General features: G+C 46.7%; 1 protein-coding gene across 1 annotated transcript; it reads left to right on the forward strand.

Moving 5' to 3' along the window:
• Positions 1-12,949: 12,949 nt before the first annotated feature.
• On the forward strand, positions 12,950-16,497 carry LOC142312610 (forkhead box protein I2-like). The gene is made up of 2 exons (XM_075351603.1): positions 12,950-13,463; positions 16,085-16,497. Exons 1-2 carry the CDS (start codon positions 12,950-12,952, stop codon positions 16,495-16,497), a joined length of 927 nt encoding a protein of 308 aa, XP_075207718.1.
• The last annotated feature ends 3,240 nt before the right edge of the window (positions 16,498-19,737 follow it).

Raw genomic sequence — 19,737 nt, forward strand, 5'->3', positions numbered from 1 at the left:
GTTTATTAGTGATGAAAAGATCATGAATGTAGGATAGTTTGTTGCAGACAGAGCGAGCGTTCCATAGAGCTCCTGTTAGTGGGACTGGGGGAGCGGGGGCTGGGTGAATGGGTATGAGGTTTGAGAGGGTGCGGAAATTTGTGTTAGGTTGTGGATGAGGGTTTGAAGTGACAATAGGGATGAGGTGAGGAGGACCAGGATTTTGAGCAATATCCCCAGCAGTGAGGAGAAGCAGTGAGAGTGTTAGTAGGTGAGAGCAGGAGAGGCCGTGAGGTGGCCGTGTGTGTCTGGAGACTCTGGGTGTAATATTGAGGAAAATGTCTGAGGGGAAGGTGAGATGGGTGGGCAGGATAGAAGGAGAGATTAAAAGTTCATTACTGGGTTTAGGGATCAGAGGGGGCAGTAAAAAGTGAAGTATTATAGAGGTGAAAGTTAATAGACACACAAACATTGTTTACATTGACTACGTGGTCAAATACCTTCCGGTCCCTTCCGGCCCAATTCTGGCCTAATTCAATGCATCATACTTATATGGTGCATACTTGTCATGGGGCAGACAAAGTCTTTGGGCAAACTTTGGTCTGTCCCATTATATACACATACAAGTGCATTCAGCTGTGAGGGGGTGGGGTGCAACAAGAACCCCTTGATCACTCAATCAAAGAAGCCAGATACAGCATCACATAGGCAAAATAAACAAAGGTCATAAAAGGAAGGTGGGGGAACGTGGGTTGGAGGTCACAGATGCTGGAGCATGCCAGGGAGATATTGAAGCAAAGAGGGAACAGGTCAGATATATTGGAAAAGCAGGATGAAGGAATTGACATACCATGTATTAAAACACACAGCAGACAGAAGGGGATAGCAGGTCAGTTCATGGAAAAGCAGGATGAAGGAATTGACATACCATGTATTAAAGGGAACCTGTCATCAGAAATTTCGCCCAAAAGCTAAAAGATTCCCCCTCTGCAGCTCCTGGGCTGCATTCTAGGAAGGTCCCTGTTATTATTGTGCCCCATGTGAGACCAAAATAAAGCCTTTATAAAGTTCTACCTTTTTGTATGCAGCTTCTGTAAATCTGTCACGGGGGCGGGCTCTCTGCCGTCCGTTATTTTGCCCCCTGGTCCTGTATGCCGCCCCCATCGCTCCTTTCCATATCTGATGCACCGCCCACTGCTCCAGCCATCCCCGCGCATGCCCAGTGCCAGTCTCACAGGACTGAGCAGTGTGACCGCTGGTGACGTGTGCGCAGGCAAGTGATTATGGACGGGACTGTGACTGTTATCAGCAAGTACCCGCCCATAATCTCGTGAGCGCGCAAACCTCTCCAGCATTCACACTGAGCTCAGTGTAGATGCTAGACTGTATGGGCTGCTTCCAGGGATGACGTCCCTTTGTCATGTGATAGGGGCGTGTTCGAAATACTATCACATGACAAAGGGACGTCATCCCTGGAAGCAGCCCATACAGTCTAGCATCTACACTGAGCTCAGTGTGAATGCTGGAGAGGTTTGCGCGCTCACGAGATTATGGCCGGGTACTTGCTGATAACAGTCACAGTCCCGCCCATAATCACTTGCCTGCGCACATGTCACCAGCGCTCACACTGCTCAGTCCTGTGAGACTGGCACTGGGCATGCGCGGGGATGGCTGGAGCAGTGGGCGGTGCATCAGATATGGAAAGGAGCGATGGGGGCGGCATACAGGACCAGGAGGCAGAATAACGGACGGCAGAGAGCCCGCCCCCGTGTCAGATTTACAGAAGCTGCATACAAAAAGGTAGAACTTTATAAAGGCTTTATTTTGGTCTCACATGGGGCACAATAATAACAGGGACCTTCCTAGAATGCAGCCCAGGAGCTGCAGAGGGGGAATCTTTTAGCTTTTGGGCGAAATTTCTCATGACAGGTTCCCTTTAAAACACACAGCAGACAGAAGGGGATAGCAGGTCAGTTCATGGAAAAGCAGGATGAAGGAATTGACATACCTGTGGGGAGATAGACATGGTGATTAGATGATGGCAGAGAAGTGATGGTAGAATACCATGTGCATCATAATAATATCTCTGGCCTAATTCATACTAATTCATACTAATACATACATATATATACATATATATACACATATATATATATACATATATATATATATATATATATATACATTATACATATATATATATACTAGAAGGTGGCCCGATTCTACGCATCGGGTATTCTAGAATTTACGTATTGTGTAGTTCATGTATGATTTTTGTTATATATATATATATATATAGATGTTGTTGTGTGTAGTTACCAAGTGTTTGTGTAGGGCGCTGTACATGTTCTGAGTGTCGCGGGGGGTGAGAGCGGTGTTGTATGTGTGTTGCGTGTGTTGCGTTGTTTGTGGAGCGCTGTGTGTCTGTAGCGTTGTGTGTGTGTGTGTGTTGTGCGGTTTGTGTGTGTGTGGTGTGTTTTGGGGGGAGGTATGTTTTGAGCAATGTGTGTGTTGTGCAGTATGTGCGTATATTTGTGTGTGCAGCGTTGTCTGTGTGTGTGGGTGTCTGTGTAGGGCGTTGTTTGTGATTCCTAGTGTGTGTGTGTTGTGCAGTGCACGTGTGTGTGTGTGTTGGGGGGAGGTGTGCACCTCCCATCGTGCTCTATCCCCCATGCTGCGCACCCCCCATCGTGCTGCATCCCCCATGCTGCGCACTCCCAAACGTGCTCCATCCGCCATGCTGCGCACTCCCAAACGTGCTCCATCCGCCATGCTGCGCACTCCCAAACGTGCTCCATCCGCCATACTGCGCACTCCCCATCGTGCTGCATCCCCCATGCTGCGCACTCCCAAACGTGCTCCATCCGCCATGCTGCGCACTCCCCATCGTGCTCTATCCGCCATGCTGCACACTCCCAAACGTGCTCCATCCGCCATGCTGCGCACTCCCAAACGTGCTCCATCCACCATGCTGCGCACCCCCTATCATGCTCCATCCGCCATGCTGCGCACTCCCAAACGTGCTCCACCCGCCATGCTGCGCACTCCCAAACGTGCTCCATCCGCCATGCTGCGCACTCCCAAACGTGCTCCATCCGCCATGCTGCGCACTCCCAAACGTGGTCCATCCGCCATGCTGCGCACTCCCAAACGTGCTCCATCAGCCATGCTGCGCACTCCCAAACGTGCTCCATCCGCCATACTGCGCACTCCCCATCGTGCACCATCCGGCATGCTGCGCACTCCCAAACGTGCTCCATCCGCCATGCTGCGCACTCCCAAACGTGCTCCATCCGCCATGCTGCGCACTCCCAAACGTGCTCCATCCGCCATGCTGCGCACTCCCAAACGTGCTCCATCCGCCATGCTGCGCACTCCCAAATGTGGTCCATCCGCCATGCTGCGCACTCCCAAACGTGCTCCATCCACCATGCTGCGCACTCCCAAACGTGCTCCATCCGCCATACTGCGCACTCCCCATCGTGCACCATCCGGCATGCTGCGCACTCCCAAACGTGCTCCATCCGTCATGCTGCGCACTCCCAAACGTGCTCCATCCGTCATGCTGCGCACTCCCAAACGTGCTCCATCCGCCATGCTGCGCACTCCCAAACGTGCTCCATCCGCCATGCTGCGCACCCCCCATCATGCTCCATCCGCTTGGGAGTGCGCAGCATGCCGGATGGTGCACGATGGGGAGTGCGCAGCATGGCGGATGGAGCACGTTTGGGAGTGCGCAGCATGGCGGATGGAGCACTTTTTGGAGTGTGCAGCATGGCGGATAGAGCACGATGGGGAGTGCGCAGCATGGCGGATGGAGCACGTTTGGGAGTGCGCAGCATGGGGGATGGAGCACGTTTGGGAGTGTGCAGTATGGCGGATAGAGCACGATGGGGAGTGCGCAGTATGGCGGATGGAGCACGTTTGGGAGTGCGCAGCATGGCGGATGGAGCACGTTTGGGAGTGTGCAGCATGGCGGATAGAGCACGATGGGGAGTGCGCAGCATGGCGGATGGAGCACGTTTGGGAGTGCGCAGCATGGGGGATGCAGCACGATGGGGAGTGCGCAGTATGGCGGATGGAGCACGTTTGCTCAGCCTCTCTCCTTCCAGCCTCCCTCAGCATCAGCCTCCCCCTCCCAGCCTTCCCCAAGATCAGCCTCTCTGCTCCCAGCCTCCTCCAGCACGCCGTGCTCCTCTGCCGACACTCACCCACACCCGATCGCATCCACTCACCCACACAACCGATCGCATCCACTCACCCACACAACCGATCGCATCCACTCACACACACCCGATCGCATACACTCACACACACAGACACTGACGATATTGCACATACGCGCTGATACTCACAACATCCGGGGATATCACATGCTTCTGGCCATGTGATCCTCCGTCAGGTCCTGGAAGCTCACAGCACAATATCGCCGCCGAGAAGCAAGCGATATCCCAGGATGTTGTGAGTATTTGGATGCGATGTGATGTGTGAGGTGTGTGTGAGTGTGATCTGATTTGTGTGTGTGTGTGTGCTGTTATGTTATGTATGTTCCGCCGCTGCAGGACCTTGATGTGTGGATGCGATGTGATGTGTGTGTGAGGTGTGTGTGAGAGTGAGTGTGAGCCGGTGTACACTGGTAACTATGATACACATCGGGTAACTAAGGGACCTTAGTTACCCGATGTGTATAATGGTTACCAGCTTTCACCAGCTTTCACGGCCTCCGTTAAGATCCCAGCATCGCAAGGTTATGTCTGGCGCTGCCGGGATCCTGACGGAGCCGGTGTAGAAGCAAGCGATATCCCAGCATGTTGTGATGTGTGAGGTGTGTGTGAGAGTGAGTGTGAGAGTGAGTGTGATCTGATGTGTGTGTGTACTCACCTGGGAATCGGAGCCCCGTGTCAGTTGGGCCAGAGCGAGCGTGCATTGCGTGAGGGGGGCGGGGCCTGCAGAGAGCCGGGGCGAGAGGCCAATCCGTGTGGGGGGGGCGGGGCCATGGCGAGCCCAGCGGCCAATCAGCTTTGTGTCACCGTAAGGACACAATTTCGGAGCATGACAGACAGACAGATAGACAGACAGACAGACAGACAGACAGACAGAATAAGGCAATTATATATATAGATATATTATTTATACATATACATATATATATATATATATATATAATATATATACTTTATGTTTAACTAAAGATTGTGAAGATCTAGATAGAAAACTATCTGCTTCACACCATGTTTGCAACCCAAAAAGGATCATTCCAGCCGCAGGCAAACGCAAATGTGCCCATTGAAATACACTGCAGCTACCGTGTTTCCCCGAAAGTAAGGCCCTGTCTTACATTAATTTTACCCCCAAAAGTCCCACCCTGCCTTACTTTCGGGGGAGGCCTTACATTGGAAAAAAAATGACAATCCTCCCCCCTGCAGCCTCCCCATTGTTTGAGATATGGCATCCACCCCTTCCTCCCCCCTGCAGCCTCCCCATTGTTTGAGATCTGGCATCCACCCCATCCTCCCCCCTGCAGCCTCCCCATACAGTGGTTCTGCCCCCCACTCTGCCACCACACACACTGACACATACGGTACCGGTACAGCCCCACACGGCACCCACACACATATCGTACCGGTACCGTACACTGACACATACAGCCCCATACGGCACCCATACACATACCGTACGTACACGTACACACACACACACACACACACACACACACAGCCCCATACGGCACCCATACACATACCGTACGTACACACAGCCCCATACGGCACCCATACACATACCGTACGTGTACACACACACACACACACACACACACACACACACACACACACGAGTTTCGGAACTTACCGAAATCGGAGCGAGCCTGCAGGCGGTGACGTCGCGGCTGATTTCGGCCAATCAGCTGCGAGCCGGCTGACTGGCCAATCGCAGCTCGAGCTGAGGGCCAATCAGCTGCGAGCCGGCTGACCGGCCAATCGCAGCTCGAGCTGAGGGCCAATCAGCTGCGAGCCGGCTGACCGGCCAATCACAGCTCGAGCTGAGGGCCAATCAGCTGCGAGCCGGCTGACTGGCCAATCACAGCTCGAGCTGATGGCCAGCAGGCAGCCTTGCGGGGGCCATTCACCGGAGGCGGACCACGGGTGGCACGAGACTGGAGAAGGCCTGGATGGAGCGAGGGAACAGCGGCAGCGGTAAGTTCCTGTACTTTCCCCAGGGACCCCCACCCATATGCGGCCTTACATTCCCCGGCCCCCCCGCTACCCTGCCTTACAATCGGGGGGTGCCCTACATTGGCGGACCCCCCCGAAACCCCCACCCTGCCTTACTTTCGGGGGGGTCCTACTTTCGGGGAAACACGGTAGTGCTGCAATGTACAGGATCCGGTGAGCTGCAGTTTTTGGTCTGAGACAAAAAACGCTGCATGTTGCGTTTTTAAAAGATGGTTAAAAACTGCAACTCACTGGATCCTGATTCTGCTACATGCAAACGGATGCAAAAGCATGTTGCCGCAAGTCCATTGCCAAGGCATTGAGCAGACAACGGATCCGGCAACATGCAGTTTGCATTTTTCTGCCGACCGGCAGAAAACCGCTAATGTGAAGCTAGCCTAAGAAGAAGAGGAAGAAAGAATAAAAATCACCTGTGGCTAATGAGGAGGAGTGCACAGTCAGAAGGCATGACTCCATAAGGCTGGCTTCACATCAGCGTTTTCCTGCTGCACTGCCAGATCCGGCACAAGGGCAGTACAGTACAATACAGTTCACTGGCAAGCTCCGGGCACATGCGGTCATGTGACCGGAGCATGTGACAGCATGTGACCGGGGCTTGCCGCACTGTCTGTGAACTGTACTGTACTACCCTTATGCCGGATCCGGCAGTGCAGCAGGAAAACGCTGATGTGTTTGTGCCCTAATCTAGACAAAAAGACTGATGGCACTCCCAAAATGCTGTCTGAACAGTTGCATAACTGAACATGACATGCGATGACAAAAAAATACAGTTGCACTCTGTAATGCTAAAGTCTTTTTTGTCAAAGACAAAGTTTTGAATGGAGAGTTTCTGTTCTGAAAAACTCAGTGTGAACAATAGACTTAGGCTGGAAACACATCTATGCGAGTAAAATCGGTCCGACTGGGCTGAAAAAAACTCGTCTGATTTTAGTTCACGTTAGGTCCGAGTGCAACGCAAGTGCAATGCTTTTTCTGAATAAATTAATGATTTTACTAGCGTGTCTAATGCGTGTGTAATGCGTATTTTTTACTATGTCATCTGCCATTCAGCGCTGCTACATGGCCGCTAACAGCAGACACAGACAGCCATGTAGCAGAGATGAATGGCCGGTGACAGCAGACACAGAAAGAGCCGCACGATCACAATGAACTCGGGTTAACTTCACCGGACTTCATGGTCATGCTGCCGCTCTGTCTGTGCCGCGTCCTGATTAGCGGTCACCAGTGATGGACTCACCGGTGACCGCTAATCCCCTGAGTGACTGAAGTTAGCAGCCCTCTCTCATATACTCACCTTTCCCCGATCCCCGGCGCGGCGCTGCACGGCATTCACACTGCTCCGGCGGCTTTTTCTATTTTGAAAAAGCCGGCCGCTCATTAAACAATCTCGTATTCCCTGCTTTCCCCGCCCACAGGCGCCTATGATTGGTTGCAGTGAGACACGCCCCCACGCTGAGTGACAGGTGTCTCACTGCACCCAATCACAGCAGCCGGTGGGCAGGTCTATACTGTGCAGTGAAATAAATAAATAATTAAAACCGGCGTGCGGTCCCCCCCAATTTTAATACCAGCCAGATAAAGCCATACGGCTGAAGGCTGGTATTCTCAGGATGGGGAGCTCCACGTTATGGGGAGCCCCCCAGCCTAACAATATCAGCCAGCAGCCGCCCAGTATTGCCGCATACATTAGATACGACAGTTCTGGGACTGTACCCGGCTCTTCCCGATTTGCCCTGGTGCGTTGGCAAATCGCGGTAATAAGGAGTTAATGGCAGCCCATAGATGTCACTAAATCCTAGATTAATCATGTCAGGCGTCTCCACGAGATACCTTCCATGATTAGTCTGTAAGTTACAGTAAATAAACACACACACACACACACACACACACACACCTGAAAAATCCTTTATTAGAAATAAAAAACACTAACAAATTCCCTGGTTCACCACTTTAATAAGCCCCAAAAAGCTCTCCATGTCCGGCGTAATCCAGGATGGTCCAGCGTCGCTTCCAGCTCTGCTGTATGGAGGTGACCGGAGCTGCAGAAAACACAGCCGCTCCTTTCAGCTCCATGCAGCAACTGAGTTGAGTATCGCGATCAGCTGAGCTGTCACTGAGGTTACCGCTGTCACTGTTGGAGGATCCAGCGGTGGCCGCGGGTAACCTCAGTGACAGCTCAGCTGATCGCGATACTCACCTCAGTTGCTGCATGGAGCTGACAGGAGCGGCGGTGTCTGCTGCAGCTCCTGCCACCTTCATGCAGCAGAGCTGGAAGCGACGCTGGACCATCCTGGATTACGCCGGATATGGAGGGCTTTTTGGGGTTTATAAAATTGTTGAACCAGGGAATTTGTTAGTGTTTTTTATTTCTAATAAATTATTTTTTCGGGGGTGTGTGTTTATTTACTGTAACTTAAAGATTAATCATGGAAGGTATCTCATAGACGCCTGACATGATTAATCTAGGAGTTATTGGCAGCTATGGGCTGCCAATAACTCCTTATTACCCCGATTTGCCAACGCACCAGGGCAAATCGGGAAGAGCCGGGTACAGTCCCAGAACTGTCGCATCTAATGTATGCGGCAATTCTGGGCGGCTGCTGACTGATATTGTTAGGCTGGGGGGCTCCCCATAACGTGGAGCTCCCCATCCTGAGAATACCAGCCTGCAGCCGTATGGCTTTATCTGGCTGGTATTAAAATTGGGGGGACCGCACGTCGTTTTTTTTTTAATTATTTAATTATTTATTTCACTGCACAGTATAGACCCGCCCACCGGCTGCTGTGATTGGGTGCAGTGAGACACCTGTCACTCAGCATGGTGGCGTGTCTCACTGCAACCAATCATATGCGCCTGTGGGTGGGTAAAGCAGGGAATACGAGATTGTTTAATGAGCGGCCGGCTTTTTCAAAATAGTAAAAGCCGCCACAGCAGTGTGAATGCCGTGCAGCGCCGCACCGGGGATCGGGGAACGGTGAGTATGAGAGAGGATGGGAAAATGACCGACAGACTGTGAGAGAGGGACAGAGATAGTGACCGACCGACAGAGAGAGAATAGAGACCGAGAGGGAGAGACCGACTGACAGAGAATAGTGATTGACAGACATTGTGAGACATCACTCGTTTCCAGTGTTTTAGGAAACATGCGAGAAATGTATTTAGAAAATCGCATGTCACTAGGATGGTGTGAGTGGCATCCCGTGACATCCGATTTTTTACACGCTCCCATAGACTTGCATTGGAGAGACTCGCAGTAGAAACTCGCAAAAAAGCAGCATGCTGCGATTTTTTTCTCAGTCCGATTTGGACTGAGAAAAAAATCGCAAATGCGAGCTGAATCATTCACTAGCATGTGTCCGATTCCAATGCGAGTTTTTCTCGCATTGCTCTACTGCGAGAAACTCGCAAGTGAGAAGCAGCCCTTAGGGTATGTGCGCACGTTGCGTACTAGCCCAGCACCGAAAAGGTGCGCTTCAGAGCGCAGCTGAAAAGCTCCGTTCTGAAGCGCATGGTGCCGGCGAGAACGTGCGCTCTGCCTGCAGCTCCTGCCATAGACAGAGCAGGAGCTGCCGGCAAAGCGCACAGAAGAAGTGACATGTCACTTCTTTTTGCGCAGCGCTTCGGCAGTAGCCGAAGCGCTGCGCTCTGAGACGCCACGTGTGCACGGCCCCTGCACAATCTCCATAGACTGTGCAGGGGACGCAGGACGCATGCAGTTACGCTGCGCTGCAAAGCGCAGCGTAACTGCATGAATTTACGCAACGTGCGCACATAGCCTTAGGCTGTATGCGTACCTTTTTTTGTGACCACAAAGATGCAGCGTTTTTGGCCGCAAAAAATGCACAAAAACGCACCCACAGCAAAAACGCAGCAGTAAAAACGCATGCATTTTTACCGCTTTTTTGGCTGTGTTTTGCTGCGTTTTTCCAATGCATTGCATGGGTGGAAAAACGCAGAAAAATACAGAAAATAATTGACATGTTGCTTTTTTTTTCACCTCAAAAACGCAGCTAAAAAAAAGCACTGTGCAGACAGCAAAAATCAAAACTTATAGGCTGTGTCCGCACTTTGTGTTTCCACCTGCGTTTCAGGTGCTTTTTAGGTCCGTTTTGAACTGCAGCGTTTTCATGCCAAAATGCATGCTTTTTGATTTTCCATCAAAGTCTATGGAAAATGGGGATTTCTAGTCCGCACTTTGAGTTTCTAAACGCTGCTTTAATTTGCATATTTTGTGGCAAAAACCATGCGTTCAAAGAAGCAGCATGTCAATTGTTTTTGCCATTTGGGCTGCGTTTTGCTAATATTGAAGTCAATGAGAAGTAGCAAAAAGCAAGAAATATCAAAATTCTAGCGTTTAACATGCTTTTTAGGTGCAGAAACGATGTGTTTTGCAATACAAAAACGCATGCTTTTCTGACTTCAAAATAATGGAATAATATGTCCCTTTACACACACACACACATAGTCCGACAATTATATTAATGAAAAATATAAATTTAATGCTATTTTACCGCTAAATAGTATAAAACCGCTATAATTCTATGAAATATAACTATTTTCTTTATCATTTAAATATTTATGTGTTCCTTTTTTCCCCCTTTTTTCATTGTGTTTGACTGTTTAAACTTTATTTAGCAGTGTCTTTATGTTCAAAAAGCATCTTTCAAAACGCAATGGAAAAGCAGGTAAAAAGTGCAAAAAACGCGGCTAAAACGCGGTAAATACGCATGCGTTTTTAGCGCTATTTTGTGGTCAAAAGCAACTTTGGCAAAATCAATTACTGCCAGAGGATGCGTTTTCAACTGCAAATAGGATGACGCAAAGTGCGGACATAGCCATACACTTTGCTGGGGAAGCAAAGTCATGCAATTTTCTGACCAAAAACGCACCCGAAAACCGCGTACACATGCCGCGAAAAACATACTGTGCGCACATAGCCTAAGGCTATGATCCCACTATAAGGTTTTGGTGAGTCTTTGATGTTACAGAATTTCTGCACTTATTACTTAAATTAGGCTACACACTTTTTATTGTGTTTTTGACACTGCGGTTTTTGTCTCTTTTTGGTATATCAAGTTTTCAGAGCTATATGGACTGCATGGAAATAAGATCCTTAGGGCTGTTTCACACATCTGGCATTTTGCCGGATCGCCAGATCCCCGTCTCCGGCACACTCCAGTACAGTGCAATACAGTACAATGGCATCGCGGCAAGCTCTGGTCACATGCTGTCACGTGACCGGAGCATGTGACCGGAGCTTGCCGCGATTCCATTGTACAGTATTAACACTGTACTGGAGTGTGCCGGATCCGGCAATCCGGTGAAATACCGGATGTGTGAAACGGGCCTTAGGCTTCTTTCACACTTGCGTTGAACGGAATCCGTAGCATTGCGTTGTGTGACGGATGCAACGTATGCGTTGCATATAGTGGCACAACGGATGCAACGGATCGTACAAAATAACGCAATCCGTTATAGTTTTTTTTTTCTTGACTTTACACATCTGGGCATGCACAGCTGTGTAAAGACGGTTGCGTTAACGGAATCCGTCAAATGACGGATTCTAACGGAATCCGCCACCATAGGCATCCATTATAAAAACGGACGCTGACGGAATCCTGCAGGTTCCGTTTTTTTTACATTCCGCCAAGCACAGAAAAACGCTACATGCAGCATTCTATCCGTCAGGTGGATGCAACACAGCGTCGGCTGATGGATGCAACGTAAGGGCATCCATTGCTATCCATAGCTAATAGAAGTCTATGAGGAATAAAACGGTTTCCTGCAATGGTTACCGTAATTTCCCAAGGCGGCGGATAGCAATGGATGATGTTCAATGCAAGTGTGAAAGCAGCCTTAGGCCGGTTCCACACATCTGGCTTTTCGCCAGTTTGGCAGATGCAGCGCACGCCAGTACAGTGTATACAGTACATTGGCAGCGCAAAAAGCGCCGGTCACATGGTGTCATGTGACCGGAGCAAGTGACCCGGAAGCTGCGACACTTCCACTGTACTGTATCATACTATACTGGCATACGCCGCATCCGCCAAACTGGCGAAAAGCCGGATATGTGAAACTAGCCCAAGGGCTCACTCACACTTGCGCTATTTTGACGCAAACGGAATCCGTCACTAATGTAGTACAGTTCATTTATTTACAGTGGAAGCGCGACATCATGTGGACACAAGCGGGTACTGCATGACACACACACACGCCATAGTAACGCACTTCCAATGTAAATAAATGAACTGTACTACATTAGGCCGGTTTCACACATCCGGCTTTTCGCCGGTTTGCCGGATCCGGCGCTCTCCCATACAGTGACTACAGTACAGTGAAAGCGCAACAAGCGCCAGTCACATGCTGTCATGTGACCGGCGCATGTGACCCGGAAGTTACAGCGCTGTCACTGTACTGTATTGTCTGTACGGGAGAGCGCCGGATCCGGCAAACCGGCGAAAAGCCGGATGTGTGAAACCGGCCTTAGTGACGGATTCCGTTTGCGTCAAAATAGCGCAAGTGTGAAACTAGCCTTACAGGTGGTGGATACCGGGGAAGGCTGGGGCGGCACCGGCTCATTACTATAACTTTCAGCTACTGTGGGGCTTGATTGGAAATTGCCTGCAAGTTGTGCGGAAGGTTATTACTTCAATGCAACTTTCCATCTTGGAGCTCATTAGGAGGCTGAGGACGAGTCTTGTTTCTTCTTCTAAATCAGCACTACTTGGGCATTAGTATGGATTCCTTTGGGCAGCAAGCGTCCAGTTCCCAGTTGGGATGCTCCTATACACAGGATTTCATGGATAAAGAGGTCTACTCCGTAGAGTACTTTACTCCACATCAGCAGAAGCTGCAGGACTCTCCTGACCCATATTGGCAGGCTGTTGGCTCAGACACTGGTCCTTTAAACCTCACTGGGAATGGCTCTAGATATTTTCCAAGTGATTATTCCGATAGCCAAGAGCAAGTCCTGGATCTTTCAGTTCAGCATGGAGAGCCAGAGTTGACTCCTCTGAAGCAAAATGAGATAATTAAGCCAGGGAGACCACCTTACTCATACGTTGATTTAATAATCATGGCCTTTCAGAATGCAACTAAGAAGAAGCTGACCTTACATCAGATCTGTAAATATGTGGTGGACAATTTCCCTTTTTATAGGCGTTATGAGGTCCAATTGAGGCAAAAGTTCAAAAAGAAGTTACACCTCATGGATTGCTTCAAGAACGTGGCAAGGGATGACTGCAACCCATGTGAGTGGATCTCTGGGGGCTACAGCATATATCATATGTATTTTGAGTGGGTATACATTGATACTGCTGGAGTGTGGCTTTCACTATCCAGATGGTCTCTGTCTTGCTCATCAGTTGCAAAATTCTTCAGCAATTATACTTTGTCTAGTACATATAATACAAATCTGTCAATTTAATTGTGCACTCATATGCAAAATGGAATAGCCTTTTTCCTATAACTTCTTTTTTTTTTTTTTTTTTTTTTTTAAATTCCATTAAGCAAATAAAAATCAGTAATGTTTTTACGGCAGGAATAGCAAAAATGTGTGCATATATATTTGCTATTCCTGCCGCAAAAACATTACTGATTTTTAATTGCTTAATGGAGTGAAAAGAATTTTTTTTTGCTGCAGATTTGCCTTGGCTTTATGCAAATCTATGCTAATAAAACCGCTTTTTACAGTCCCAGCAAAGTCTGCGATTTTCTGAAATCTCATGCACGCATGTACACAGACACCTGCAGATTTTTATTTTTTTTTTTAACAACCCATTTTGTAGAAAAAAAAAAACGCAGATGATTCAAAGGAAACTTCCTGCCACAAGATCAGGCATTGGTCATGGAAAAAAACTTGCCAAAAAAGCCCTATGTGAACCTAGCCTTAAGGTATTAACTAGCCTGTTAAAGATAAGCTTACAGGAGTAGAGTAGATGGCCTAAAGGTGGTGTCACACACAGCGACAACGACGTCGCTGCTAAGTCACCATATTCTGTGACGTAGCAGCGACGTCCCGTCGCTGTCGCGGTGTGTGTGACATCCAGCAACGACCTGGCCCCTGCTGTGAGGTGCTTCTTTTTTTTTTTTTTTTGGACGTTGGTCTCCCGCTGTGAAGCACACATCGCTGTGTGTGACAGCAAGAGAGCGACGAACTGAAGGGAGCAGGGAGCCGGCTTCTGGCAGCCTGCGGTAAGCTGTAACCAAGGTAAACATCGGGTAACCAAGCGAAGTGCTTTGCTGGTTACCCAATATTTACCTTAGTTACTAGCGTCCACCGCTCTCAGACTGCCGGTGCCGGCTCCTTGCACACGTAGCTGGAGTACAGATCGAGAAAATAAGCAAAGCAGTTTGCTTATTAACCAGATATGTACTCTGGCTAGGAGTGCAGGGAGCCAGCGCTAAGCGGTGTGCGCTGGTAAATATCGGGTAACCAAGCGCTTGGTTACCCGATATTTACTTTAGTTACCAAGCGCAGCATCACTTCCACGCATCGCTGGGGGCTGGTCGCTGGTGAGATCTGCCTGATAGCTCATCAGCAACCATGTAACGACGCAGCAGCGATCCTGATAAGGTCAGGTCGTCATTGTGATCGCTGCTGCGTCATTGTGTGTGACACCACCTTTACACTTTCCTAATATACTTCTCCTATCTGCTCTACTCCTGTAAGCTTATCTTTAACAGGCTCATAAATACCTTTTTAAAGGGAACTTGTCACCACTTTTTGGCGTATAAGCTACGGCCACCACCACCGGGCTCTTATATACAGCATTCTAACATGCTGTATATAAGAGCCCAGGCTGCTGTGAGAGCATCAACACTTTATAATAACTACCTAATGGTTGCGCGGTTGGCTATATGGGCGTCTCCGTTCTCCGGTGCCGGCGCCTCCTCTTTCGGCCATCTTCGTCCTCTTTCTGAAGCCTGTGTGCATGACGCGTCTATGTCATACACACTCGCTGGTCCTGCGCAGGCGCACTACAATACTTTGATCTTTGCCTGCTCAGGACCTGAATGCCGGCGAGTGTGGATGACGTCGGACGCATCATGCACCGCGGCTAGAGAAGGAGAACAAAGATGGCCAAAAGAGGCGGCACCAGACAACAATGGAGATGCCCATATGGCCCACCGCGAGACCGTTGGGTAAGTATTATAAAGTGTTTTTGTTTTCACAGCGGCCTGGGCTTTTATATACATTTTGTATATAAGAGACCGGTGGTGGTGGCCGCAGCTTATAGGCCAAAAAAAATGGTGACAGGTTCCCTTTTAAGGCTATGTTCACACAGGGTGCATTTTTCGTGTGAGTGTGTGTGTGAGTGTGTGTGTGTGTGTGTGTGTGTGTGTGTGTGTGTGTGTGTGTGTGTGTGTGTGTGTGTGTGTGTGTGTGTGTGTGTGTGTGTGTGTGTGTGTGTGTGTGTGTGTGTGTGTGTGTGTGTGTGTGTTTTTTCTTTTTTTTTAGGGCCATTTTTGCTGCAGATTTGGTGTGGATTTGTTTTTTTGTTTACAAAATGGGTTGTATCAATGAAATAAGACACCAAATCTGCAACAAAGAATTTACATGCTCACTCTTTAAAAAAAACCTGACCAAAAATGCAGGTATTTGACAAATAAGTCAGGAAAAAAAGCGTGCGTGTGTGTGTGTGTGCGTTCAGAAATCTCAGACTTTGCTGGGACTGTAAAAAGCAGCGTTTTATTAGCATGGATTTGCATAAAACTAAGGCAAATCTGCAGCTAAAAAACACAACAAAAACTTGCCAAAATAGCCCTGTGTGAACATAGCCTTGTTGTTGTTTGTAGCTTTGATCCTTCCGGTTGCAGACCGAAATTGTGGCTTTTCTCACAAGTGAATTCTGTCCTTTTGTTTCCACAGGGAAAGGGAATTGCTGGATTCTCGACATTTCCAATTTGAAGTGGAAAAAGTACAAAAGTAAGAATAAACCATATGAAAAGCTGGATCACAAAAGTAATATGAAGTCTCTCCAGTCTGATAACCCTGTGAGATCTACAGATGGTGAAAGGACATTTTCTCCAGCTTTGGACTTCAGTCCTTGTTTTGCCAACTTTACATCTGCCATAAGTGCAATGAGGAGTATTTGGGCATCTACTCAGCTCATTAAGGACTTCTCGTCCTACAAACGATATTGTGCTGAACTCTCTGCTTACCCCACCGACAATAGCCATTACTTCTTGATGCCTAGAGAAACCATTGCACAGGACAACCGACCCCAAGCCTTGGAATTTCCCGACCTATTGGAGGAGCCTTGGTACTTATCTACCCTCTAGATGCAAACCAAATAATCTCTAGCCAGAAAACAAAGAAGTGTGACGAGAACTTTATTTTTTTCCTTTTTTGTCTTCGATACTTAATCAATGGACCAGACCCATAGTCTAGTAAATTATCACTTGCCTCAATTTCCCTTAGCAGGGATAACAGTCCTGGAAATAACACCTTTAGGCATTACATTGGGGAGTGGTTGGTCCCTCTGCAAACATGTTTGATGCATGCGGTTAATGGTCCATCTAAATAAGCTTGTCCTGTTGGGTCAACTGATGATGACATTCTGACAAGCAGTTTCTTGAATGGGGGCTCACATTATGTAGTAGTCATGCAGACTGCTGTAATATGGCTTCCCCAAAAAATAATAAAGTTTTCCAGTGAACATACAAGGCTTTTCTCAAAGCAGGACATTCTGTGAGCAAATGCCCAGACATGGACAACTTACCAGCGCTTTGCACTCATGGTCTGCAAGGATATTGACTTGTATATTGTAGGGTATTTTAATATTTCGTTTTCTTTTTCTAGAGTGTTGTAAAAATGTTTTGTTTTTTTTTAATTTTATATATGGAGGATAAACAGATTTTACTCTTTATATTTTTACCAAAAATAAGATATATTATAGCGAAAAGGAGAGTAAAAGCAATGGTCCTAATTGGTCCATTGAATAAGCCCATGTTGGTGAATATGCTCCTGGTGCTGGATAGATCAAACTTGCAAGAGCCAAGATGGTGAATTCTTCAGTCAGTCAAATCTGCAAATTGTGGTCCAACTGCCAATGTGTTCATCCACCATTGTAAATAGATATGAGCACACCCAAACTGTTTAGTGCGGGGTTTGTGCCAGACATATGGGCTTGAACACTGACTATTTTATAGAAGTCTGAGTTTGGGTGCTGTTCACATGCTAATAAAGTTTGTTGATCTTTTTTTGACACCGGCAAGATGGCTGTACCCTGCTGTGAACTAAATTATTGAATGTTCTCAGTGAGAGGAACAAAATTATAATCTTGTGATACCTTTTAATGGCTAACTAAAATAAAATAAAGTGTTACAAAGCAATCTTTCGAGATATCTAAATATAAAAATGATAATGTGGAGGCTCTCCTTGTTTTGATAAGCTGCACATGTAAAGCAGAGAATGGGTAAGTTTACTCCTTCCGCAATTGGGAAGGGTCAGGCAAAGTTCCAGAATTGGTGTACGGTATCTAATGGATGCGCCACTCTAGGGGCGGCTGCTATTTTTGCTCTGCGATTCCTGGTGACCACGCAGAGCGCAGCCTGACCTAGAACGACCTATGACGCTTCGTTCTCAGAATGAGGCTCTATGGTTGTGCTAACACCATGGACTACGTTGGAGCTGTGGAGATTTTTAATAAATTTATTTATTTTTTTTTTTTTTATTGGTGAACAAGGGACAATGCCTTTTTTTGTTTTTATTTCTTTGTCTCTCAGATCCTCATTTGTGGACTACATTTGATTTGGTGGACTACTTTTGGATCTCTATGGCTTTTTTTTTTTTTTTATAAAATAATATAAAAATATATATATTATATAATATAATATAATATATATATAATAGATTATATATATATATATATCACTATCCAAAACACTAATCACTGAAAAATAGCAGACTTCAAACTCGCACCAATGGTCAGAGAAAAAAAACAACAAACAAACCCAATGGGCACGAAATTTTCCTAAAACTTATCCACTTTGGTAGAAATGGAAGGACTTTTTTTTTTTTTTATCCAGAATGAAAAATGTGCAGCATGATAAAATGAACCTTAAAGTTGAAAAAGATCAAAACTTTTTACATATTTATAATTAGAACCATTATATGTAAAATATATATTTTTAATTTAAACATTAATATTTCATATTTTTTCAATTAAGGATATATAATTTTTATTTTTGATGACATACTCCCCTCAATTTAGTTGGTACTGCATTACCAGAAAATCCACATCAAATATGTATCATGAGCATTTCTTAAATTAAAAATTTACATTGTTCGCTGCAAAATAAGATCATTTTGGTTATGAATCTTGTCAAATCACGAGGAAAGTGCAAAATGTCTTGTATGACTGGTCTCCTCCTCAGCCAAAAAGCCTTAGGTAGGTGCAGATTCTGCGTCCATTGTCTGGTTTCATGTATAAAAATGTGTATATTGCATGGTATGGTTTTTGTTTTTTTTTTAACATTTAAAATTAATTTATGTAAAAGATTGTATGCAATATATAATGGCTGGAACACATTTTTTACTAATAATGCAAAAGTAATTTCACAATGCACGCCACACAGGGACATAGAAAACATTGATGGTTGATGGTGGTGCTTCACGACCCAATACAAAAAGAAATAAATATAGACTCCAAGTAGAAAAAAAATCCAGTGGCACTCACCAATGATTAAAAATGTTCATCTTTATTAATCTTTCATACACAAAGTATGGAACATCCCCAGGGAAAATAGACCATACAAAAACAATACTGGCTAAGGTAGTTTCGCATCTTACTGACTCATCTTCTTGACAAATTTTTAACCAAGAGTGAGTGCCACTACATTTTTTTATAATTTGGATATTACCGTATATATAACACAGATTGTCTAGCTATTGTGTGAATAGTTTGTGTGTATGTATAATATGCAGGCATTGTGTATATAGTATTGTTGAGGAGAGCCATTGAATGAAATACTTAATTAACCTCTTGACAAGGGATTGTGGGAAATATTTCGATTTGCCTTACATAATTCACTTCTCAGATCATATACATGACACAGATATAAAGATGGCTGCCATTTCCTGTTTTCCACACCTTACATCTGGATATTCCTTGTATTCCAGGCAAGAAGACCACTATTTAAGGAAAAGACCCACTGGCCAAGCTAGAAGACCAACCCACAGATCAGATGACACAATGGATTCATGCACTGAAGTCAGATCCGCCCATCAACAGCAACACATCTCCCCATTGGCTAGTCAATGAACTGTCCCACTAAATGGGCATATCCGAACTTGTGAACGACCCTAGCCTATATCAGAGGCCGCAGGCTTCTGTTCGGTGCCATCTTTACTGTGATCAAGGAGAGATTTCACATCCGACTGTGTCTGGTGTGATTTCTTTACACATGCACTTGATCCACACCAATTAGGCAAGACAGTAGGCAACTAATGATCTCTGGTTAAGAGTTCACTCTAACAGTATAGATTGTGTTTATACATTTTCTGATTATCCACTGACT

The sequence above is a fragment of the Anomaloglossus baeobatrachus genome, chromosome 5, assembly GCF_048569485.1.
Source record: "Anomaloglossus baeobatrachus isolate aAnoBae1 chromosome 5, aAnoBae1.hap1, whole genome shotgun sequence".
NCBI classification, from domain to species: domain Eukaryota; kingdom Metazoa; phylum Chordata; class Amphibia; order Anura; family Aromobatidae; genus Anomaloglossus; species Anomaloglossus baeobatrachus.